We start from the raw sequence: 25,643 nt of genomic DNA, 5'->3' as shown, positions 1-25,643 counted from the left end.
GAATGAGTCATGTTTAGAAGGGTGCAAGCTGATTTCATAATCGAATGACGTCTTTCCCAAAACTCTCCGGGAGGCGGGTGGATAGATTATTGTTCCACCAATCGGAGCATCCTTCCATTCATAAAGTGGTGTGAGCAGTTTTTTTGTTGGAACGCGTGGGTTTGGAGGGTTTCATAATCCTGACTAAACCTGAAAAACCCGTTTCAACAAGAACCAATGAACGGCTCGGAAGAGAAGTTGCCGTATTGTACACCCAATCGCTCCTCACCTAGGACCACATTTGAGCCACCCTGCTTCATAAAGAACACTGGGCACGTTTGTTTTGCATGGCCCGGTGCCTCAGGGGAATGGAGACCAATGGAATGGTCTATAATGTACATACTCCGTTTACCCGGAGCACCGGGACATGCAAAACGAATGCGCCCAATGCATGAATGGGAATGGAGTCTTCGGGATTGACGTGTAAATTCACCAAAGGGTGGGCAGTTTCTATTGATAGACAGCTGTTGTAACCAATCACGAGCAGAGGTGGGTTTGCAGGCAGGCTATAGAGTAGGTGGTGGGCGTGTGTTTAAATCAGGATAGACTAGTGTGATGCTACAACCTCCTTATAAAGGGATTCGCACGTTGTGTCTTGAAATTAGAGCACATTGCCTAAATTTGAGGTCTCCACAGAGTAACTGAAAAACAGCTGTCATGTATTCGTTGAACGTGGAGGACATGCTTCCTGTGGCCGAGATGCCACTCTTCTGGGTCGGAGCATTCACCGTGGCCTCACTGTCTTTGTGGGTGCTCCACCGACTCCTCCAAGGTTTTCGGATTTGGGTCTGGGGAAATGGACAGTTGCTCTCGCCGAAACTGGGCAAATGGGCAGGTGAGTTGGTCACATGGATTCCTTACGAAAAAAAAAAAACAAGTCACGAAGGCTGCTCAAGAAGCCTTGAGCTCGACAAGAAAATGTAAAAATTAAGATATTTACGCCAACTTTATTATACATCAAGAAAATACTGCATTCTCATCATATTTGACGTATCACCGACTTTAGAAAGTTTAAGTTGTGTATCAGGACTATCGCGTAAACGCACTAACAGGTTAACAAGATCACGCTTATTGGCTTTCCAGTGTGCAACAGCCGCACTTCAGCACCCATGACTGAAGTTCCAGACCCCAAACCAGCATTGTTTTTCGCCATCCATTCGAAAGGATGAAGATGTCCAGTATAGATAAACCACAAACCAAATTCCGCAGGTTGTGCGCTCATTTAGAGATGGGTAATGTGTGGGTGAGAATTTATCCAGCGGCACAGTGAACGACATTAGCCCATCCACATGAGATATATATATGCCCAATTAAGACGTGACCTATATTTGGATTTACCCCAAATGTAGATTCGTCTCTGTAATGTTAACATTTCATACGTTATTCAACAGTTTATAATATACCCCGGGCTATAGTTTGGTCATGCGTTCATTGTTGCCATATGTTTTTTGTTTAAGCAATTAATAGGCTACCTAAAATGGGTTATCAAATGGATTGATCTTAGTTTTTCGATATTGTTATCTGATTAGCTTGAAATTGATTTGAGTTTGACCTCATTCTAAGCATCCAGCTGTATTTGGTCTAACTCGTATCCTGTGTTTTTCAAGTTTTATTTTAGTGTTCAAACTAGGGGCTTCTGTCGCCGTCCTGGTCAAATAAGAGTATATTCGCTGTTAAGACATTTTTAGGATCGTGTCTTTGCATAATGTGGAGCCTAGTCTCGTTGAAATAGCCTTGGCCTAGCTTGACCCAGTTATCCAGTCTTCTCTTTCGAGAATACTACTGCGTCTGGGAGCAAAGGCGCGTTCTCGTCTTGCTGCGCAATTTGCCGAGCGCCCCCATACCATCCTCTACGTTCTCTTATCCAAAACGATGACGGTGTGTTTTTTTTTAAGCTACATCTTTATCCCTGCATCATGACGTACGTTTGTCTAAAGTTGTTTCTGGGTTTGGATGGCTTCGTTTATTTGGTTCCAAATGAATGTCATGTGCGTTAGATGAAGGAATCCAACATGTGTCGCATTGGTGGAATGCTTATTGAATGCGTAATGGCATAGTTTGATGTTCTCTTGGTTTATATGCTTCGGGGTACCAGTGTACATCGGCGCTCTAGCTATGTGATCGGTCATTGCCTTGTCATAGATTGCGACACATTTCCAAAATCATGTCATGCGCTCACGTTGAATGGTCGCTTGACTGTAACCATTATATAACCCTTGCAGCCCATCTCCGAATGTATTGATGCACATTCTGAGGTTTGGCATGCTGCTAACCTACATCACTATATACTAATGGAAAAACTAATATTATAATTCATAATTGCTGACTGATAATTTGATTTATTTCATGTTTTTTGTGTGGGTGCTATTTTTTTGTTTAAAGTGCTACCTTGGAATTTCTAGATACATTTTTTTTTTTTGTGTGTGAAATATGCATGCCTCACCCAGAAACCAACAGTCATAGGAGTACCAGTCTGACTAGTCTCTTCTCACATTAATTTCCAATGTCAGTCCCTAGAGTATGCACAGCAGTTGGCGGTGACAAGGGTATGGAGAAACGGGTTCCTGATCCTGAAGCACAGGTCTAGCAGCCAGGTTGCACCACGCATGCATGCTCATTCACTCTCAAGTCACTTTACAGCCTCTTCTCTGTAGCCTGATCCCAGATCTGTTTGTGCCCGTCTTGCCAACTCCTATGGTCATTGTTTAAACCACACAAACAGATCTGGGACCAGGCTACCTGTTCATGGATGTCATACCAAATGTTTTTGTAGGCCCATCTGTCTGTTGGCATCTTCAAAGTATAAAGTTACGTAATTGCAATGTGTGTACCATAAGGCCTTTCTTAGAAAAAGATGCAAAGTTTGCTGACTTGCATGTAGCTCAGGTTTCAATGCACAGTTCCCATTGCAACACCCATGGCCTGGCTATTAACACGAGTGACAGATCTCGCCTGACGAGTTCTACTTGCCCAAAGCCACTGTCAGAACAGTGTGACCCTGTAGTGGTAGGTAAAAGTAGCCCCAAACCACTAATGCAGTCTCGGTTAAGTTTTCTCCCCCTATGGCTAAGGTTTGGATTAAAGGTTGAAAATCTGACTCTAGACCTGTCAAGCGCAACTTCTACCTCAAGGGCTGGTTTCTTGGACTAAAAAGCAGTGTGCATACACTTTTGTAAATGATGTATTCATACTTAGGTCAATTATGTGGACACCCCTTCAAATTAGTGGATTTGGCTATTTCAGCCACACCCTTTTCTGACAGGTGTATGAAATCGAGCACACAGCCATGCAATCTCCATAGACAAACATTGACAGTAGAATGGCCTTACTAAAAAGCTCAGTGACTTTCAACATAGCACTGTCATAGGATGCCACCTTTCCAACAAGTCAGTTCGTCACATTTCTGCCCTGCTAGAGCTGCCCCGGTCAACTGTTAGTGCTGTTAATGTGAAGTGGAAACGTCTAGGAGCAACAACTCAGCCGCGACATGGTAGGCCACAGAGCAACAACGGCTCAGCTGCGAAGTGGTAGGCCACACAAGCTCACAGAACGGGACCATCACATTTTGGATATGCCATGTCTTGCAATATGCAGACAGATGGCTTAAAAGTACATTTTATAAAAACACAATTTTCAATTGCACACTTGTTGTCCAGGACTAGGTTTAATCTGGTTCTGGGATACAGGCCTGAGAGTATTACTAAAAGGACACCAGTGAAGAAATTCATGATAGAAAGGAGACGTTCTCAAATCTCCATTATGTTTTATGCCCCCTTTTTCAACCTTCATGTGTCTTGCTGTAGCCTGCCAGTACATTGGCCACATCTCTTGCGCACATACTTGATTTACGAGCTACACAAGTGTTTCACTGGCATTCCTTTGGATGCTCCAGCGAGGCTGGCGTGTTCCCTGAGTGGAGGGGACCCCTGGTGGTAGGTTTGGAGTCATACACCCTGCCAGACTCAAGGAGGCATCCCCTCTTGTTCTCCTGCCTTATCCATCTCTGTAAAAGCTCTTGCGTAACTATAGCATCTTATGTGCTATGCACTGTCCTCCAGTAGTTATGAAATTCAAGTGATCTACGCATATATAAGTAACAGATTTATATCCAAAAATGTGACGTTTTTGTTTAGGGGGAAATGAATAGTTGACGCTGTTTTAGAAATTACATTCTGTAGGGTGAATATACTTTTCATAGAGCTCAGCGATCCCTGTCTTGTTTTTAATGTGAGACGTGTAAAGAAGTTATTTCTAGACTCGACCGGTCTGTCTTGTAGAAGTTCTCCCTCTCTCTCCCCACCTCTTCATTAGCTCACAGAGCAGCACATCTTACATAAGGATACCAGTGTGCTGCAGCTGATATACATTGCATGGGGGGGGGGGGGGGGGTACAGAAGCTTCTATTTCCTTTTTAGAGGTGTGGATCAAACCAAGGAGTAAGATTTTAGAGGGGTGTTTTTGCCTCTGTAAATCTATTAACAGAATGGATGACGCTATGGTGTTGGAGACTTTGAAAGGTTATTCCTATGATGTAGCTCATGAAAAGGTCATTGAAATTGGATTCAACATTAGGGAGACTAGGTTCTATGCGGTGTATTTCATCCATTGACGTTGATGGGCAGAGACTTCCACAGGGCATTTGACATGCACCTTGTCTCACAACCTCAAACTCTTCTTATGCCTTTTTCTCCCCCTCCTTGACATTAGTTTATTCAGCGATTGGAACAGTTACATATTATAAGGGATGGGTGTAGCCATTCAGGAGTTAGTGTAGGGGTGATATGGAAGACTGGTCAGTTCTTATGAAATGTAAAGGACCTTTTTATTTGGTAATGACTGTCATGGCAACAGCATAAAGGATGTGCGGAAATTCATCTTTTTGATAAAGGGAAAGTTGTTTAAAGGTGACATGCAAAGGTTTTCAGTTGGTGTACTTGTCATGAATAGGTGCTGTGTTTAATTCCTTGTAAGGAACATGCACAGCCAGTCAAAAGTTTGGACACCTACTCATTCAAGGGTTTTTCTTACCTAAATTGTAGAATAATAGTGAAGACATCAAAACTATGAAATAACACATGGAATCATGTAGTAACCAAAAGTGTTACACAAATCAAAATATATTTGAGATTCTTCAATGTAGCCACCCTTTGCCTTGACAGCTTTACACACTCTTGGCATTCTCTCAACCAGATTCACCTGGAATGCTTTTCCAACAGTCTTGAAGGAGTTCCCACATATGCTGAGCCCTTGTTGGTGGATTTTTCTTTACGCTGCAGTCCAACTCATCCCAAACGATCTCAATTGGGTTGAGGTCGGGTGATTGTGGAGGCCAGGTCATCTGATGCAGCACTCCATCACTCTCCTTGGTCAAATAGCCCTTAGACAGCCTGGAGGTGTTGGGTCACTGTCCTATAGTCCCACTAAGCGTAAACCAGATGGGATGGTGTATTGCTGCAGAATGCTGTGGTAGCCATGCTGGTTAAGACTGCCTTGAATTCTAAATGAATCACTGACAGTTTCACCAGCAAAGCACCATCACACCCCCTCCATGCCTCACGGTGGGAACCACACATGTGGAGATCATTTGTTCACCTACTCTGCGTCTTACAAAGCCATGGCGGTTGGAACCAAAAATCTCAAATTTAGACTAATCAGACCAAAGGATGTATTTCCACCAGTCTAATGTCCATTGCTCGTGTTTCTTGGCCCAAGCAAGTCTCCTTCTTGGTGTCTTTTAGTGGTAGGTTCTTTGCAGCAATTCGACCATAAATTTGACCATTTGGGGGCGGCAGATAGCCTAGTGGATAGTGTTGGACTAGTAACCAAAAGGTTGCAAGATCGAATCCCCGAGCTGACAAGGTAAAAATCTGTCTTTCTGCCCCTGAGCAAGGCAGTTAACCCACTGTTCCTAGGCCATCATTGAAGAACAAATTCTTATTTTAATTGACTTGCCTAGTTAAAAAAATAAATGAAGGCCTGATTCATGCCTCTGAACAGTTTGTCTGTTACTTGAACTCTGTAAAGCATTTATTTGGGCTGCAATTTCTGAGTCTGGTAACTCTAATGAACTTATCCCCTGCAGCAGAAGTAACTCTGGGTCTTCCTTTCCTGTGGCGGTCCTCATGAGAGCCTGTTTCATCAAAGTGCTTGATTGTTTTTGCGACTGCACATGAGGAAACGTTCAAAGTTCTTGTAATTTTCCGAATTGACTAACCTTAACGTCTTGAAGTAATGATGGACTGTCGTTTTCTCTTTGCTTATTTGAGCTGTTCATGCCATAATATGGACTTGGGTATTTTACCAAATAGGGCTATCGTCTGTATACCACCCCTACCTTGTCACGACACAACTGATTGGCTCAAACACATTAAGAAGGAAAAATTCCAGGGTGCGAAGCTGACACCAAGGCAAAGGGTGGCTACTTTTGAAGAAAATAAAATATATTTTGAGGTGTCTTACACTTTTTCCATATGTTTTGTTGTGCTCACTATTCTATAATGTAAAAACCCTGAGTAGGTGTCAACTTTTGGCTGGTACTGTATGTGACTGAAATGTGCCGGTCACTGAGGAAGGGTCAGCAGCTCCATTTATGCTTGTGAATGTGCTTCCCCCTAGTGTTGTAAATGGAGGTGGGGATTTGAAAAAGTGAGGGTGGCTGGTTGGAGACGGCGGGAGAGTTGCGTTTCATGTGACGAACACGCGCTGTGACACGTGCTGCAGCCGGGGCTGCTGGGTAGAGAAAGCTGTAGCTCTTAATTTCAAGCCCCCGCCACTCCTTCCCATCTCCTCTCTTGCTCTATCCCTCTCTTCCTATCAATTTCTCATTCATTTCTTGCCCTCTGTGAGCCCCTCCCCCCTTTCTCGCTCCACTGTCACGACTCGTGTTTCTTTATTAGAAAAGGAAGTTCCATCGGGTTCTTTCTTTTTTTTAAATAGCCCATGTTGCACTTAGTCTCAAAAAATGAATGCAATAAAATAAATACTGCTATTCCACTTTACTTGTTCAGACTAGTCGGTACGTGTATGAATGAGACTGGTTTAAACCTGCTCTTTTAAAATTACGTTTTGTTAATGTCAGTTTATTCGGCAGGTAGCCAAGTGGTTAGAGCGTTGGACTAGTAACCGGAAGGTTGCAAGATCGAATCCCCGAGCTGACAAGGTTCAGGGGCAGAACAACAGATTTTTACAAGGCAGTTAACCCACTGTTCCTAGGCCGTCGTTGAAAGTAAGAATTTGTTCTTAACTGACTTGCCTAGTTAAATAAGGGTAAAATAAATTCCACTTTTTTTTAGTAATGGATGGTGTTAGTCCTGAGGCACACAGGCTCATGAAGTACATTTCCACCAAGTTAGGAGAGCCCACCTTAGGAGTATAGTTGTAATGGGGTGAATTGAATAGTATTCACGGCATAGAACTGCACAAGTATCTTGTTGCGTTTGGTAGGCCAACATGCACAGAACCAGAGTCCATCAGTGCATTTGGCGGCAAGTCCGTGCATGCACAACACAATGTGGTGACACCAGTGACTGTATTGCATCATAAATCAACTTAAGGCCTATGTTCTGTTTCAGTTGAGTTCTTGGGTTTTGGAATAGGTACATCCCTAGGCAATCATTCTGAACCCTAACCCAATTCTCCTCTTGCAGACTTCCTATCATGTCTTGGTTGTCTCAGAACCTTGTGGAGAAGATTTGCACAACGTTGACGGTGAACGACTAAAGACCTGCATTGACTTTGTGTGAAGCTGTACAGTCCAGAGTTTGGGTTATTGATTACCTCCTTGGCAAAAGCGCTTAACTGCAGAGCTTTGCACACTGTCGACGAGGCGTGTGGCTCCACTATGTTTGATAACCAAGACCTTATTGGAAGAGTATGTAAGATGGGGAATTGAGTTAGGGTTCAACTGAAGCACTGGTTGTCCCAAATGGCACCCTATGTAGTGCACTACATGGGCTCTGTTCTCTCGGACTCTGTCTGAGCATCATAACGCTGCCCTACTGGGTTTTCCTGCTGTCTCCTGTTGAGGCGTCTGAAATCTCTCTAGTGCACTTTAGTACCCCTCTGCAGAAAAATCTGCTAAATCTAAACTTTTTAAAGTTGTCATTTCTCTTGCAAATAAGGTTAGGTAACATTAATGTAGTGATCGATAATATACTTTCATCTGAATCTGAACTACAATTTCAAGTCTAGACTTTCATGCAACATTACAATAATCTAGACTTTCGTGCAATGTGCCGCCATAGTGATCTACAACTGTACAGTTCTACGGTAATACTACTGAAATGGTAAGTTAGATTACTGCGCTGTTGGAGCTATGAACATAAGCATTTTGCTACACCCGCATTAACATCTGCTAAATATTTGTTTGATTGGCAGGTGCCACAGGAGGTTATGTGACGTTGCAGATAGCAATTTAATGACCACAACATGGCTTTCATTTGGAATGGTGAAACTAGGGATTCATCATGGAGGCTCAGAGGGAGGACCATCCTCAGTGAATTTCATAAACATGGAAACGCATTGAAGAAGTTATCCTTTTTATATTCACATGTGACCAAATTGATTAAAGCACACTGTTTTGCAATGGTCTACAGTTGCCTCAACAGCACTCTGTAGGGTAGCACCATGGTGTAGCCTGAGGACAGCTAGCATCCGTCCTCCTCTGGGTACATTGACTAAAATACAAAATGTAGGAGGCTCTTGGTTCTCACCCCCTTCCGTAGACTTACAGTAATTATGACAGGATGGAGGATGTCCTCTGGAAGTTCAGAGCTCTTGCAGCATGAACTGACATGTCCTCCACCCAATCGAAGGATCAGTGAATTAATCAACTACTGAAAGCATAAGCTACAGCTAGCTAGCACTGCATTGCATGAAATGTGGTGAGTAGGTGACTCAAAGACAATAGTTCAACAAATACATTTCTTAAATGGAGATGCAAGTTTATTTTTTCAGTTTCACTTAGCTAGCAAATGCAGTTGGCTAGTTTAGTGCCTCAGCGGCATGTTAGCTAGCTGACTGACTATCCAACACAATACTGGAACTCTTCCAAGTCAAGGTAAGCTTTTGGTTGTATTAATTTGTTGCCACCTGGGCGTGCCAGTGTAACTGCATGATTGTAGCGCGTTTGCTAATGCATTAGTTCTACAAGCTATGTTGACTAGGATGTTACTTTAGCTAAAATGGGGACAACGATGTAGGCTGTGTGTAGCGGTTATGATATGGTTTTGCTTGGAAAGGCTTTTTCGCCTGGTCACATACAGCTGATGTGTTGTACATTGAAGTCCACAAGCGATGGGAAAATGTGAGGAGGAGAATGCATAGAGGCTAGAATGAATACAACGTAGCTGCTATGATCAGGGATGTGTTCATTCCGCTGATTCTGTTTAAACTTTTCTTAAACGTAAGCAAACGCAACGGGGATAAAAATACCTCAATTTGTCCAGTAGAAACTCTTGTTTGCCACTGGACTAATGATTACACCCTAGATAAGATAGATGCAGGCAAGAGTGTGAAAAGCAGTATTGAATGTGTCAGTCTCGCACAAAAGGTTAATCTCGACCTGTGTGCACCTACGTTGTAAACTTTCATTAATAGGCTAGGTTATAGGAACCTCATTTGAATATCATATAGTAGCCTAAACCTATCGATGTTACATTGAACTGGGTGACTGGAATATGAATGACAGTCATCCAACATGCTGTAATAGAAATAAGGCCATGCTCATGGAAAAAGGAATCGTCCTCCCTCATCCTAAACGGCACTGACCGCCACTGGGATTCATAGTTCCACTGCTGTAAAGGAAAGCCTGTTCTGGTCATCAAATTTAGATCTGCAACAGTTTATTGTCCATTGAAATTAATTCCTTCCATTTTTTTAAAAATAAGTTATCCCCCGGTAGGGAAGTTGCGATATGAAGGAAAATAACAAGCCTGTGGGAGGCTATTTTTGCACACTGTAATCAAATATAGATGCTATATTTGGTCGTGGGCGGCTCGAAGTAGACTTATTTTTGCTCTCGGCTCATCAAGCATTAGTTGTCGACTTGTTGTTTTTTTTTGCCCATGTGACTTGCTGCTTTTTCTGCTATTTAAAGCAATGTGTTTGAGATGGGTGAATGCAGGGATGGTGGTCGCGTTGGGTTTTCTACTGCAGCCCGCCTCCCTACCACACCTTTCTCTGGCAGGGGAGGGCTGGCTCGTTGATAGGAGGGACAGGGGTACGACAAGTGACTTAACAGCTCCTGAGGAAAGGGGCAACACGAGGACCGCATCCTCTCCACGAATGTTAATTGGGGTTTTAGTGAGGGATGGGGATTCACTTTTTTTTTTTTTTTTTTTGCACCCATTTTGATTTGCAGTTTTTTTTTCGGGAGCTACAACGCTATATTATATACAGTCATGAACGGTGATGCAACAGGATGCTAAAAATAAGTATGATTGCTCCAATGCCGTTCTGTATTTTCTTTTGGGCTGCACTGCAGAGTGTAGACCCCGTTTTTAGCCATAACAGGGTTTATTTCTCCCCCCCCCCCCCCCGTGTCCATTCCTCCCTTGTTGGTATTCAGGTGCTGCGGCAGGCAGGCGAGATCCAGACGAGGCTGCGTTCGGCTCCTCGCTGCTATTTTTAACTCGTGCTGCTTTTTTTAGCCCTCAATATGAATATTGAGCAGGCGCACTAGCGGTTCGGGGGGGGGGGGCAGTGCCCCTGTGACAATTTTGGATCCCCTTGTGGCCCCCCTAAATTTGGAGTATGAAATTATTTTTACATTTTTGCTATTGTTCTTTTTTTACATCCGTTATTAGACAGTGGCAACGATGATGATTATGAACATGGTCTTTTGCCTGCTAATGCCTGCAATGCAGTGAAGAAAACAATATGACTACAATAACGTCTAATGTAACTGGCCCCTCTAACAGTACATCTGGCCCCAGCTTGGCCCCCCCAGTTGAAATGGTCTAGAACCGCCACTGAGCAGGCGACAGGCAGGGTCAGCTCCACTGTGCCTCTGAGGAGGGAACGTCGATATGCAGCAACTACCTTGTTTACGTCATGTGTAGCACTGAGCGCCGAGTGCAATTTAAGCCCCCCCCCCCCCCCACCAGGGGATAACTTAACCAAAATGGCATTGAAAATGTGTTGTCTTAAATATATTCATATAGAGGAGATGGGAGTAACACATCTGAGCCTCAGACATTCTACACTGAACACAAAATATCAACGCAACATGTAAAGGGTTGGTTCCATGTTTTTAATGAGCTGAAATAAATTTAAAAAATCCCAGAAATGTCCCATATGCACAAAGTGCTGATTAAACAGCATGATCATTACTCAGGTACACCTTGTGCTGGGGAAAATAAAATGGCACTCTAAAATGTGTAGTTTTGTTGCACAAAGTGTGCAGTTGGTACGCTGACTGCAGGAATGTCCACCAGAACTGTTGCCAGAGGATTTAATGGTTAATTCTCTACCATAAGTTGCCTTCGACCTTGTTTTTAAAGAATTTGGCAGCATGTCCAACCGGCCTCAACAGCAGACCAAGTGTAACCGAGCCAGCCCAAGGACCTGAACATCCGGTGGCTTCACTTGTGGGGGGGTGCTGAGGACTATTTCTGTCTGTAATAAAGCCCTTTTGTGGGTAGAAACTAATTCTGATTGGCTGGGCTTGGCTCCCAAGTGGTCTGCAGCCCTGCCCAGTCATGTGAAATCCATAGATTAGTGCCTAAATTTTAAGTTGCCTGATTTCCTTTTTATATGAACTAACAGTAAAAAGGTGTCCATGGACACACAGTAACCGCTCGTCTTCCCCCCCCCCCCCCCCCCCCCCCCCTTGTTAGGGGCGCCAGTCGCTGTGGTGTCACTTCTGTGCCTGCTTGCGTAGCTCCTTCCTCCTTCCTTCCCGTAATGCTCCACTCACGTGAGGGGAATTTTAAAATCCTGCTCTGTGAATTTAACAATGGGAAATTTGGACACAATGTTCCTTTCTGGGTCCAATGGGTGGAAATGTTGACTGAATGGGTGCTGTTATATATTTATCTATCTATATCAGGATCTTACCAACAGATTTGTGTTGAATCTGTTTCATTCCGTTTGTTACGTGTCATTGGCTTTTGGTTGAATGAGTAAATGCAAGTCTTTATTAACATTGGTTGTCATTGTAGCGCACAACACAATGGGGGCGATGGGATGGTAAGTCAAGCCTATTCCCTATATAGTACACTACTTTTGAGTCCTATTTGTGCCCTGATCGAAAAGTAGTGCACTTCATAGGGAATAATGGTACGTCTGGAATGGCACACTGTGCCACCTATACAGTGAGGGTGCCATGAAATGCAATATCCACTTGCCACAAATGTTATTTGTCATTCTCTCATCCTTGCCAAAATGAGTTTGAGGGCATGGTTCTTTTCTATAATATGAGGGAGCGGTGTAGCCATTCAGGAGGGAGGAGCGAATAGAACATTCTGAGCTGCAAAACCATCGGACTAACTTGAATCTGCAATGGTCTCTTATTTTTTTTTGCGTGGATTCAGGGTTCAAAACCCAGTTTATATTCCCTTTGCCCCTTCGTCTCCTCTCTCCTATTCACCGTCTTGTAGGCAGATGGCGTGGTATGCGAACATGGCGCTTCCTCCTCCCTTCCACTCACCCTGTGTCTTGTGAATACCCCTCTCCCATCCCTTAGTCTCCCGCCTTCTATTCCCACATAAATGCATACCCTTTGTTCCACATGTGTTAATATCTCTGTGGAATGCGGTCGGTACAGATTCAGAACCTCTCCTACCAACCCCCTCGGCCCATTCCGTTCGCTTGTTTCAGTCCATCTTGTTTTGTTGGTTCACCCAGCCAATCCATGGGACTATATGGTCATTGTTCCCTGAAAGAGAATGTGTTTCTGAGTTGGCTGTACGTGCTCTGAACTTTGGGTCAAGTCTCGGGTGAAGCAGGGCGGGGGAGGAAGTTAAAGGATTTCTTGAGTGCAGGAACTTCCAGTCCTGACAAGACTGCCCTTGTCATAATGAACCTATGCGGTTGTGTTCACGAAACGACGTGCAACTTTTATTTTTTTTAAACAAACTATAGATGAATTTACATGTGCAATTTGTCGGCATCATGCACTCTCCTGGTGTATTCCTAATCGGGCATATATCTCACGACCAACTGCGTGGCTCACTATCTAGCATTCAGCTCCTCTGTTGCTCATGTACAGTAGCTCACTATGGCATTTCTCTTTTTGAGGGATGTGTTGGTATACTGTCATCTTTAGCCTGGTCATACTCTGCATGTAGCCCCTTGTGCAGGGGAGTGTACTGTCTCCTCTCTCGTCTCAGCCTGATTCTGCAGATAGCCTGATGCGACGCAGTCAGTTGCCCATTGAGGCTTTTCTGCCAAGGAGCGTTTCATTCTTAAGATGGGCGGGGGGGGGGGGGAAAAAAAAACAATCTGCTTCTCTCTTCACTTTTGACTGTGCTCGCTCCCTCTCTTCTCCCTCCTTTCACTCGCTTGTTATTTTCCTCTCTCTCTGTTTCTATTTTTAGCCGCCCCTAGGATCCCTGTCCTCCCTCCCTCCACACATTTCTCTCGTGCTCCTTGTTCGTCATCATTCCACCCCTCCCTCTCCTTGTTTCCCTCTCCAGCTTGGTGCCAGAGAGTGGCTTCTGCCTGTCTGAATCTTCCTCAGCCCTGGGTTGGTTCCTCTGTGCTAGTGCACAATGGTTTGTGCTGGGGAATAGAACATATTGGTGCCCACTTAGCTTCCCACCCTAAAAATCCTGCATGGGGGGGGGGGTGGCTTGGTTAGTGTTAGCATGAGGTGTGTGACTGTGACTATCAGTCAGGCATGGAATAGGGGTGAAGGGCAGAAGCTGGCTAAAAATAGCTGTACGCTGTCCTGACAAAGCGAGCCGAGAATGACACGAACATCCGTCCGGACTCCTTGTACCTCTAGCCATCCTGCTTTACCTCCACTGTCTTTAGTCTCTTGCAACCACTTGGAATGGAACTCTCTTCAGCCAACTGTAAAAGAGCATTGTCGGGAGGCCTTGTTTTAAAATGTAGTTTTAGCTAAATGGTAACATTTTAGACTCATTTTTATTCAGTACCGCATGATAATGGACAAACAAGATTGTTGGGCGCGTCTCAGCTGATTTGCTTTTGTCCTAGTTTTTTTATTTTACCGTTTGCTATCCAGTCACCCGTGAAGGCTACAGTACTATGTTAACTCTGTTGCTGTTTGGATCCCCCAAAGAAGCAGTCTGACCAGAAATGAAGGCGTGTCATGATTTCGGCTAAGACAAGAATTTTCTCTGCAATTAGTTTCTTTGAAAGCCTTGACAGAAATTACATGAGGTCACTTGTGTTACTGTATTTGGACCCCCAATATATTGTATATTCCCCACTACATGTTAGAGGTATACACTGTTTCAGGTATGGTGTATAGTGACTTGGAGCCAGGCTGCAAAAAAATGTCAACGGAACCGATTCCTAGGTTGCACGTCTGTCACTCGGTTGCATCATGCCGTTATGAACGTTCTCAAGCTGCCCTCGATGGCACCAAAGTGGTGATCGCCTCTGTCCAGAATGACTGGGCTTAATAACTACTGTTTAGTCTGAATTCCACTATAGTGCCTGGAAATACGATGATGTTGCTAAAGTGGTCAAATATTTAGTAGGCAACGACTTTGCCAGCAGCATGTCAAGTTTACGTTAGACAGATGGCAATGTTGTCATTAGCTAGCAAAGTTGGTCAAAAAAAAAATAGCTAGCAATGCTAACATTAGCTAGCTAAAATCTGGTGGCCTCCCCTCAATCATAGCTAGCTAACGTCATCTGGTGACATCAAAAGGTTTTCCTACTAATTTTGTTTTCCTCCTTTTTTGAATGGCATTGTATTTCCAAGCCACTGTAATGCACTTTGGATAATTTCCATCAGCTCTCATTGACGATGCATTGAGTTGAATGCTCAACCGAGGCATCGGTCCAAAACGAATGTATGACCATGAGTACTGACTTTTTTTATTTTTCTTTCTCTCCAGTTGTGACGGGAGCCACAGACGGCATCGGTAAAGTCTATGTGGAGGAGGTAAGTTTCCTGCATGACCCCTTTATTTAATTTCCTCCATTGGAAAAGCTTAGTGATGCACAGGCCATGGTAGGGAGGGCTCTTCCAGGTCTATTGTGGAAAAGGATTCTTGCACACACCCACACTTGTTTTTCTGTCCTTGGTGGGGGACCTAAAATTTCCATTCCAAATCCTATTTTCCCTTACGCCTGACCTTAATTGTAACCCTAAACCTAACCCCTAAGCTAAAAATAGCCTTTGTCCTTGTGGGAAATGTTCCCACCTGGGAGAATTTCTTGTTTTTCTATCCTTGTGGGGATGTTGGGGGATTTCCAGTCTCCACCAGGATAGAAGAACAAGAGCGACGGTAACAAGGCTAGCACTCAGCTCCTCACGCAGTTCCATGTTGAGTTGGAGCACCCTTGTCAAATGGGCCACGCATGCGTTTAGAGCAGTAGCGAAGGCTTAGTCAAGACCGTAGTTGGCCGAGGCAACCGTGACAAATGGTTCAATGGGAATCTAGTAAGTCTCTACGCTTCTTTTAAAATGGAGAGTTCCCTGGTTCAATGTAGTCTTCAGTGATTGTGGTGTGCTGTTCTAGCCTACTCATCCCGTCTTTCTTGCTCCCTTTCTCAGCTCGCTCGTAAAGGGTTCGCCGTGATTCTCATCAGTCGCTCCCAGGATAAGCTGGATGACGTCGCCAGGCAGCTTGGTAAGTGGGGCGGCAGGTAGTCTAGTGGTTAGAGCGTGGGACTAGTAACCGAAAGGTTGCTAGGTGGAAATCCCCGAGCTGACAAGGTAAAAAAAAAAAATAACGATTGTTCTGCCTTTGAACAGTTAACCCACTGTTCCTAGGCAGTCATTGAAAATAAGAATTTGTTCTTAACTGACTTGCCAAGTTAAATAAAGGTGTTAAGAAAAGTGTCGGACATGCTAATTGGTGGAGTATAGTGTGTGCCTTGTCAGCCAACTCTGTCTGCTGATGTACATAATATGGCCACTGTGTAAACCTTCCCCAGCCCTCTCTAAAAGGCTAGCCTGTGTACGTTATTACAGGACACTGGGACGCACACACGCACCTCCGTGAAAGCCTGGAAGATGGGGATGTCCATATGGGCAGGCCTGCCTTGACGCATGTCTCTGTCCTCTTTCCCTCAGCCCTTCAATCATCCATCAAATGTATTTATAAAGCCCTTCTTACATCGGCTGATGTCAAAGTGCTATACAGAAACCCAGCTTAAAACCCCAAACAGCAAGCAATGCAGGTGTAGAAGCACAGTGGCTAGGGAAAACTCCCAAGAAAGGCCAGAACCTAGGAAGAAACCTAGAGAGGAATCAGGCTGAGGGGTGGTCAGTCCTCTTCTGGCTGTGCCGGGTGGAGCCCTCATCTTCCCTTTTGGGGTGTAGAGTTGGCTGTATATTAGTTGATCTGAAAACCCTCATTCTCAGTGCTGTGTAATTTTGTTCTCAGGTGCCGTATATTAAATGCATAAAGGATACTGGCACACTGACTAAAGGGGATTTTTTATTTATTTTAAATGACCAAAATCGTTTGTTTGGTTGCATAAGTCAGTGGTCAGGTTTCCTCACTGCGTTTTGAATGACTGGTCCTTTATTTTCGGAAATGGCACCATAATCTTAGACGTTCTGGCCTTCCAATAATGCCACCGTAAAAGCGACTGGGTTCTGGTCTCCTAAGCCGTCACCTTGGGTGCAATGTCCCCTGTCGTGCTGACGATTCAGAGTGGGGTGATGGGTAGTCACGAGCAGGGCTCAAGGTTCCAGACCGCTGGCACTCCTCCACCTCGAACAATCAGCCTGGCAACTTAACACCCTCCCCTCAATCTGGCATCCCCAATCACTGTGCCAACAAACGATCCCTTTTCTCTACCTCATATAGTCACCTTTACTTTTTTCTTCAATTGGCTCACAATGAACCTGGTAACCCAAACCTACTTAATCTGGAAACCCCAATCTCCATACAAACCCTGTGACCAACTCCAACTCTTTTCCCCCTCAGTCTTGGACCCTTTGAGGATTTAAAAAAAAAATCAATGTCACTAGCTAAATATAGCTTCATGAATGGGGTGTGTCGGTTCATGGGGATATTCCAGCCTTGTATCTCTCCACTAGACTTCTCTACTCTCTTGTGGAAATTTCATCCCTATCCAGCAGTGCTAACTCCTGCCTGTGTATCCCTCTGAGTGGCACATCCTGGGATTTTTCCTCTTAGAATTTACCGGTTTGCCCATCAGACATGCTAATTGCAGCAGGCATATCAATGGAAGGAGAGGGTCAGGAGTTTTCAGGTTTTTATTAGTGGGTACATGGCGCCCTCTCCTGTTTGAGAAGGGGAAAGTTGTCTATATTTTTACTGCTCATTTTCAATGGAATTTTTGTTGAAAGGGGTACCACCTGTTTGATGGGGGTGACTGCAGAGTGTGTGATTTATCTTCTCTATTTGCCTCCTGTCCACAGAGGAGCAGTACAAGGTGGAGACCAAGACCATCGCCGTGGACTTTGGCCTGTCGGACATCTACCCCAAGATCGAGGCTGGACTGGCTGGACTGGAGATCGGAGTCCTGGGTAGGTGTTCCTTTGGTCTGGCCTTCGTCACCGTGTGTCTCTGTATACCACTTGTCCCCACACTACATTATCCTCTCTTTACACTGAGTACAAAACATTAGGAACACCTTCCTAATATTGAGTTGCACCCTGTTTTGCCCTCAGAACAGCCTCAATTTGTCGGGGCATGGACTCTACAAGGTGTCGCAAGCTTTCCGTAGGTATGCTGGCCCATGTTGACTCCAATGCTTCCGGCAGTTGGCTGGTCGTCTTTGGGTGGTGGTCTGTTCTTGACACACAGGAAACTGAGTGGAAAAACCCAGCAGAGTTCTAGTTCTTGACACACTCAAACCAGTGCGCATGACACCGACTACCATACCTTATTGAAATCCTTCTTTAACCTGTCTCCTCCCCTTCATCTACACTGAAGTGGATTTAACAGGTGACATCAATAAGGGATCATATCTTTCACCTGGTCAGTTTGTCATGGAAAGAGCAGGTGTTCCAAATGTTTTGTACATTGCCCCCACAAACAACTTTTATTTAACTAGACAAGTCAGTTAAGAACATTCTTATTTACAATGACAGCCTTCCAAGGCCATCCTGTCATCGGTCTCGTAATCAACACTGATAAACTACTCTTGCGTGCACACACTATTGCCATTGAGCTTTTATTTGTCCATAGTCGTGCAGAAGTGTGTGTAAAATTCTGTCATTGTTTAAAAGTGTGTATGTGTGTATTTCCAGAACAGACTGACAATGTGTTGTGGAATGCATGTTAGCATTTTGCTTATGACACCGCAACGCATCACAGTCAGTCTTGAGTTCAAACCCTGGAGTTACCTGGGCGACACTAAGCCATAGCAATATGAGTGGTTTTGGGGCAGTGTCGTCATTTTATAATTAGCCGCCTACTAGTGATTTCTATTTTAAGTACCTCAGGTGTTTTTATTAGGATGTGTTGGTACAGAAAGTGATGTCTGTCCACATTCTTGGTGTGTGACTGTCACATTCAGGTAATTCTTTGTGAGAGGGCATATAAATTCACGTGCTGCTTGGCTTGCTCTTCCAGTTTAAGGTGCGGTTATATGCCTTTAAAAAAAAATTAAAAAATGTTTTAAGGAATGTCTGGCTCTCTTGTGAGGTCCTGTTGCCTCCTGGTGGTTCGGAAGTGTAATGCCATCAGTTACATTGTTCTTATTTGCAGTAACAATGGTCTCGTTGGCTTCTATTTTTATTCAACAGTGAATAATGTGGGAATATCCTATCCCTACCCTGAGTACTTCCTGCATATTCCTGACCTGGACAACGTGAGTTTTTCTGGAGTTAATTCTGTTTGGTTGGTAATGCGTTACCCGAGACTTCTTCGAAACCAATTGAGTGGCAATTAGGCTGCGTTTTACACAGGCAGCCAAATTCAGTAAGAAATACAAAATAATTGTTCTTTTGACCAATCAGATCAGCTTTTAACTTTTTTTTTTTTTTAACCAGTAATTGGGTAAAATATCAATATTGAACAGAGCCAAAGTTCCTAGCTGTACTGTACTCTGTAGCAAATAGCAAGCACTCATTTGCATTTGGAGTTAAGAGGGGAGAGTAGGTGTCAAAGCTCCTTGTTCTTTTTCTTCATTCTAGTTCATCACCAACATGATCAATGTCAACATGACCTCTGTTTGCCAGGTAAGAGTTCTCTTGCTTCTGTAGCAGTTCTGTGTGTGTATAAATCTATACCATGGGGCAGCTATGCATGTCTATACCATAGATATTCATCTAGTTTTTCAGTAATTTAAAAAAAAACATGACTTTTTTTTATTGCACAGGTTGTGTGCACTTTGTCGGTCTGCGGCAAAGCTCAGGGGGTTTAGTGTTACAATGTGTCGACCGTACAGTGGCACAGGTGGCATGTCGATGGGCGTCCATCTTTCACGCTTCCTCTTCATCCTCTTTCCTCTCCTCCACTGTTGCTGCCACACTACCTGTGGTTCCCAGAGCAACGGTGAACTACACCAACGCTGTCTGTTTGCCACCCACGCACTACCATTTCTTCCCCCGCTTTCTCTCGTTCCTTCTCTCGTTCGCCCTTGCCTCCCACGCGGCTGAAATGTACCGGTGTGCTATACATCTCCCATAATGCCGCTGGGGTAAATCTGTAGCGGTAATGTAAACTTCCTCGCTGGTCCTGTATGACTTCATTCCCTTGCCATTTCAGTATTTTATAAAAAAAAAATGTATAGGTCGTGTTAGCATCCATCGAAATGGAAATTTGTCTTTAAGTTGAATATTTGCATAAAATGTAACGTATAATGGCGTCCCATATGACTTGTTTCATGTGTGATGTGTATTGGCACAGCCAGTGTGATTCCTGACCATGCTGTTTTGCCAGGTAATCGAACTGTTTGCTCAGGAGTTCACCTTTCTCTTTTCAGATGACTCGTCTAGTTCTGCCCAGAATGGTAGAGAGGTGAGTTCGTTTTCTTTAAGTGCTATTGCCACATTATAAATGAACATTAACTTTTTATTTGATGCTATTGATAGTCTGTTAAAGTGTGTCTGACTGGTCAAACGAGGTTGTCTCGGATGTAATTCTATAAAAACAAAAAAAGGGTTTTACACACTCATCCACATGACAAAGCTGTGCTGCACTGTAAAACTACAAACACTAAATCAAATCCTTTGTAGACCTAATATTATTTTGGTTACCAGTCTGTTCAGCTATCATCTCGCTGCTTGCTGTTCCTTTTTTCATAAAGGAACAGGCCGGCGCCAAGGCTGTCCTAACGATGGAACCTACATCAGAAAAGCCTAAATGTTCTCCATTTTTTTTAGAATGACCATGAAATGAAGACATGGGCTTCAAATGTTCAGGACATGAGTTCAACAGTGTTAAACAGAGGATGCTTTTCTACCCTGCCTCTTTCTATCCCTTTGTTCCCCGTTCTGACCAGCTGCTTTTCAATTCACACAAAGTGCACCCTCTTCCGATTGGCTCTGACGAATCACATGGGATCTCTGCGCCAATGGGAAGGCGGGGCACATTTAGTGCCGTGAGGGGCTAACCAACCCCGTTTTTCACTACATCACTGCAGCAACCGGAGTGCTAAATGCGTAAGCAAGCCGCTGCCATGGCAACCCGCACAGCGACTATGATTAGTGTGTGTATGGCAGTCTACAGTGGCACTAGGCTGCTTGTGCTCTTTTGTGACGGACAGGAGGCTCTTTTGGCACTCCATGGCAGGGGGAAAAAAACTTCTAATTCCCTTTTGGTTTTTGTGTTTTCAGGTCCAAAGGTGTGGTCCTCAACATCTCCTCTGCCAGTGGCATGTACCCCGTCCCTCTTCTGACTGTATACTCCTCTTCCAAGGCAAGTGCCAGTCATAGACCTCCACACACACACGTTTATACCTTAAATACACACACTTTATATACATTGCATCATTTAACTCCAACTGCTAGTCAATTTCTGAGTGTGCTTTTCTGTCCCCTACCGCTGATTTCAGTTTGTCTTCACACTGATTTGGTGGAACAGTTTCAGTAACATGTCTGCTGACTTCAGACTCTGTGGCAGCAGATATGGCACAGCACTGATGAAGGCATAAAGCTGAAACTCACTTTGCTCTTTCGAATGGATTCAATTCCTGTTTTTGCATCTCAGCCTCCTTTAGGTTATTCCTTTTTTTTAATGGTTTTGAGGCCAGTACTTTTTGAACTCTACAGATTCTCTCTCCCACGTGCCGGCTGCCTTTCATTCTAGCCTGACCTCAAACCCTAATACTGGCTATCTAGGCACCAGATGTAACCCCCCCCCCCCAAAAAAAATAGTCTGCTGTCGGTGTCTCACCCTGGTTAAATGGCCACGCTCGTGCTTTAAAGTAACACAGAAACGCTGAACGTAAATGGAAGACCTGCCAACTTCAAGTATTCTGCGTTTTTAATGAAGGATCTGAGAAGTTACATTGTCGCTGTTGAAGATGCGAGAGTGACGTACTTTCACTCTACCCTTATCCGAGTACTTCCACAATCCAATTCTGTGGAAGACGATTGTGTCTTACACACAACAATGACACGCCTGCATCCCCTGATCTCTTCAAACTGTTTTTGAGTCTTTTACAGAAAATATCAGATCCCAGGTTGACAGTAGCTGGGGCCCCATACAGCTTTTCTGCTCAGGAGGCACTTCAGACAACTACTCTGAGACTGTCTACTGCTTCCTTTTTGCTCCTTTGCTCATATCCTTTGAGTTCCTCCTTGATACTGAAGACCTGCCCCTTGGGTGTGATCACTACTAGACCACTAAAAGAGGTTATGACTTTTGGCCCCAGCATTCTGTCTATTGTAAATAGCTCCCTGACTTCTGGCTCCTTTCCAGACTACTTTAAAACTGCTCTGGTCCAACATCTTCTGAATTAAAAAGCCCAGTCTAGACCCCCTCCTCCCTGAATAATTATAGACTCCTCTCTTAGCTTCCTTATTTATCCAAGATGTTAGTTGTTTTCAAGCAATTTGAGTATGAAGTCAGGCTTCCGCTCTCGTCACAGCACAAACTGCTTTATTGAAAGTCTGTGATAATGACCTTCTGTTTCTGTCGGTAAATGCTCTCTTCTAGTTCTTTTGGATCTCTGCGCTGTGTTTGACACTATTGATCATAACGTCCTTGTTGACCGGCTGGAGAGGTGGGTGTGACTCTCTCGTGTTGCTCTAGACTGGCCCAGTCCTGCTTTTTAATGTCTAAGAAATATAGCTTAAGTGAAGTCTGTCACTGATTTGGAGGTAGTTATGCACGTTTTTATTTCCTCACGCCTAGATTACTGTAAGTCTTTGTGTACCCATCTGTCAAACCACTCCATCCAGTTATTTCAAAATACTGCAGTACTGCTATTACCTGGCACCAGGAAATGTGACATCACCACTTTTTTTTAGCTGCGCTACACTGGTTACCACTTATTTTTTTTCTTTTTTTCTTTTTTTTGTATAAAAATGAAGTTTAAGGCTAGATTTGTTTTAGCCCCAACCTACATTGCAGAACTTCTCTCCCGTATGAGCCAAAACACAGCCTGAGGTCCCCTGGTAAAGCACTGTTGACCGTTCCAAAGTCTAGGTTGAAAACAGAAAGGTGACCAGGCATTTTCCATTAGGGTCCCCAGACTTTAGAATGGTCTGCTAGAGGAGATCAGGCTTGCAGATTCAGTGCAAATCCGCCCTGGAAACGCCCTGTTATAAAGATTTAATTGGCACTTCTCCTTTTTTCCCTTTTTAGTACTTATTTTATTTAATGATGTGAAGCACTTTGTTACTTGTATTGAAAAGCACAATACAAATAAAGTTATTGGTGCCCATCACAGGAGGCTGCTGAGGGGAGGATGGCTCATAATGTCCAGAACTGAGCGAATGGCATCAATCACAGGAGCCATGTGTTTTGACGTATTTGGTACTATTCCGCTCCAGCCGTTACCACACGTCTGTCCTCCCCAATTAAGGTGCCACCAACCTCCTGTGGTGCCAATCCACCCTCATACTCATCCATATTTTCCATAGGATTTGTTACATAGAAATTATGGCAAATTAGTATTATTAGCAAAGCCTTTTTATTTTATTTTTTGGTTATCCCAGTCTTACAGGTCACTAGGGGAAACACTTTCTCTCGTAGGTGGTAATGGTCAGTATGTTTTGTTCGCTCCTTTAGGCTTTTGTGGACTTCTTCTCCCGGGGCCTTCAGGAGGAGTATAAGGCAAAGGGAATCATTGTCCAGGTGAGAACTCATCCTGGGCCACATTCAGCAGGACACAGTGTTGGCCAATGTTCAGATACTTGCATTATGTAAAACCTAACCTGCTTCTCTGGCATTTATCTGCAAAGTTCAACAATGTATTGTGTACTGAACATGGTCCTGTTCGCTACTAGTTGCTTTCCAGTTCGTGTGACCTCTGACAGTTCCACAAAGGTAGTTAGTATGGCTTCTTCTTGACTGATCCTTAGCACAGAACAGCACCATGCAGTCATGCCTCTGTTTTTATGGCTCACACTACAAGCCTGTTCTTTGTTTACCTCAGTGTAACTCGTCTCTTTTTAACGTGGCTACGTTTGCTGTGTGTTATACGTTGTTTCATTTTAAGCTAAACTCTGCCCTCCAGAGCGTGCTGCCCTTCTTTGTGGCGACCAAGATGACCCGTATCAGGAAGCCCACCTTGGACAAGCCCACCCCGGAGCGCTATGTGGCTGCTGCGCTGACAACCATCGGTCTGCAGGACCAGACCAACGGCTACTTCCCCCACGCAGTCATGGTACGGCTCTACCGCTCATCTCCCCTTTTGTTTTTATTATTTCTTTTTTTGCTTTTGCTTCAACAAAACGTGTTGTTGGACAAATCCAGGGGAACTAAATGGTAAGCCAAATGGAACAAAACTTGGAGGAACTTATCTGAATTTGTCCAATACGTTACAGAACGTTTTGCTACGGTCTTCGTCTCTAAGGGCGTTTTCACACAATTTTGAGCTATGGTTCAAATCCAAGCTAGACTATTTGTTACATTGTATTTCATTTGTTTTGGCTGGTTTAACTTTGTCAAATGGAGGAGGGGGGAAAAAAAAGTCCTAAACAATATCACATGTCCATGCAAGTCATTTGTTTATTGGACAAATGTTATCAAGTTAAATCCGTTTAGTCGGATTATCATCGCTCCGTGTCTAAACTTCATTTTCGCTTTGGTCTTCCAACAACATGCAGGAGGAAACTGCGCAATAGTTGTTATAACTGCGACGTGAATGGGCTATATTCAATAGCCTACTGTATAGCCCCCGTCTCCCCTAATCTGCGTCGGATGAGCTCATAAATGCTCTGCTACGCACAATGTTTCAGGGATCTCAAGTTACGATGTGCCATGCATTTCATCAAACGCTTGCCATCGAAACAACCAATAGTAATGTGCAACTCTGGTTCTTTTCCGATGTTTGGTCCGGACTGTGTTCTCGCCTGCAGCGAACCGCATCACGGTAGGAATTGAATCAGACCGAGCCGGAGATCACCCTTTGAGCGAACCACAGTGCGTTTAGTGCGCTCCAGAGTGCCGAATTTTAGCGTTTTTATACCAGTCCAAACAAAGCTACCCAATTGGGTAACCGCACCAGAGTTCTGGAAAAACCACATCAAACCAATTTGGTGTGAGAGACCCCTAACTAAATACACCCCACGTAGTACCTCCCTTTTCAGTCGGTTTTCCTCTGTTTGGGGGCAGAACTTTCCGTTTTAGAAATGTGACATGTAGAACTGATATGATTGTTTTTTTTGTGTCATGTAGAAGCGACGTGTTTCACATCACTGAATAGTATATACGCCCTCAATGCGTTTATGTCCACACTGAGTGCCAACTAACCTCTGACCTTTTTGTCTGTGTGTCCTCAGGGCTGGCTGACCACTGTCCTGGTGCCCATCAACCTGGTCATTTACTTTGGGGCAAGGATGAACCGTGCCCAGCGTACTGGCTACCTGAAGAGGAGAAAGCTGAGGGAGCTGGCCAACCAGAGTAACGGGAAGAGTGACAGGCTGAAGAGCGACTAAGAACCTCCCCCTGGTAGAACGGAAGCTGACCATAGAACTACCATACAACCACTCTGACTAGCCCTGACTCTGTCCATTTAGTTAGTCATTTCGAATGATTCACGGCGGTGTTCGGAGGATCTTTTTGTGTGTTGACGCTAACGGCTTTCTTCCTTGGAGCCCATATTGACGTAACATGACACGTCTTTTGAATGAAGTGGTTCAGCGATAATGTCTCTAACCAAAATGGCAGCTCTAACAAAGTGGCTGCGACAAAAACACATACTCTGCTCTCAGCACAGGGAATAGTTATTTTTCTATGTGACACAAAATAATTGCAGAGAAGAATCTTTAAAGGCCCAGTGCAGTCAAATGTGTTTTTTTCCCTTTTTTTCTGTTTTATATTCGTTTCCACACTGAGGTTGGAATAATACTGTGAAATTGTGGT

The 25,643-nt window shown here is 44.1% G+C and overlaps 1 protein-coding gene across 1 annotated transcript; it reads left to right on the top strand.

Moving 5' to 3' along the window:
- The first annotated feature begins 600 nt into the window (after positions 1-600).
- Positions 601-25,357, top strand: hsd17b12a (hydroxysteroid (17-beta) dehydrogenase 12a). The gene is made up of 11 exons (XM_014124714.3): positions 601-874; positions 15,075-15,121; positions 15,737-15,812; positions 17,579-17,686; positions 18,911-18,975; positions 19,301-19,345; positions 20,092-20,126; positions 20,945-21,026; positions 23,346-23,411; positions 23,794-23,943; positions 25,061-25,357. Exons 1-11 carry the CDS (start codon positions 697-699, stop codon positions 25,214-25,216), a joined length of 1,008 nt encoding a protein of 335 aa, XP_013980189.1. The 5' UTR covers positions 601-696; the 3' UTR covers positions 25,217-25,357.
- The last annotated feature ends 286 nt before the right edge of the window (positions 25,358-25,643 follow it).

Source organism: Salmo salar, chromosome 10, assembly GCF_965601325.2.
Source record: "Salmo salar chromosome 10, fSalSal1, whole genome shotgun sequence".
Lineage (NCBI taxonomy): Eukaryota > Metazoa > Chordata > Actinopteri > Salmoniformes > Salmonidae > Salmo > Salmo salar.
Note: the sequence above shows the minus strand (reverse complement) of the source record. Positions and strands in the feature narration are given on the sequence as shown.

Coding starts and splice junctions, on each gene's coding strand:
- hsd17b12a (XM_014124714.3), top strand. CDS start 697: ATGTATTCGTTGAACGTGGAGGACATGCTTCCTGTGGCCGAGATGCCA. Junction 15,813..17,578: donor TGACGTCGCCAGGCAGCTTG/GTAAGTGGGGCG, acceptor TCCTGTCCACAG/AGGAGCAGTACAAGGTGGAG. Junction 20,127..20,944: donor CTGCCCAGAATGGTAGAGAG/GTGAGTTCGTTT, acceptor TTGTGTTTTCAG/GTCCAAAGGTGTGGTCCTCA.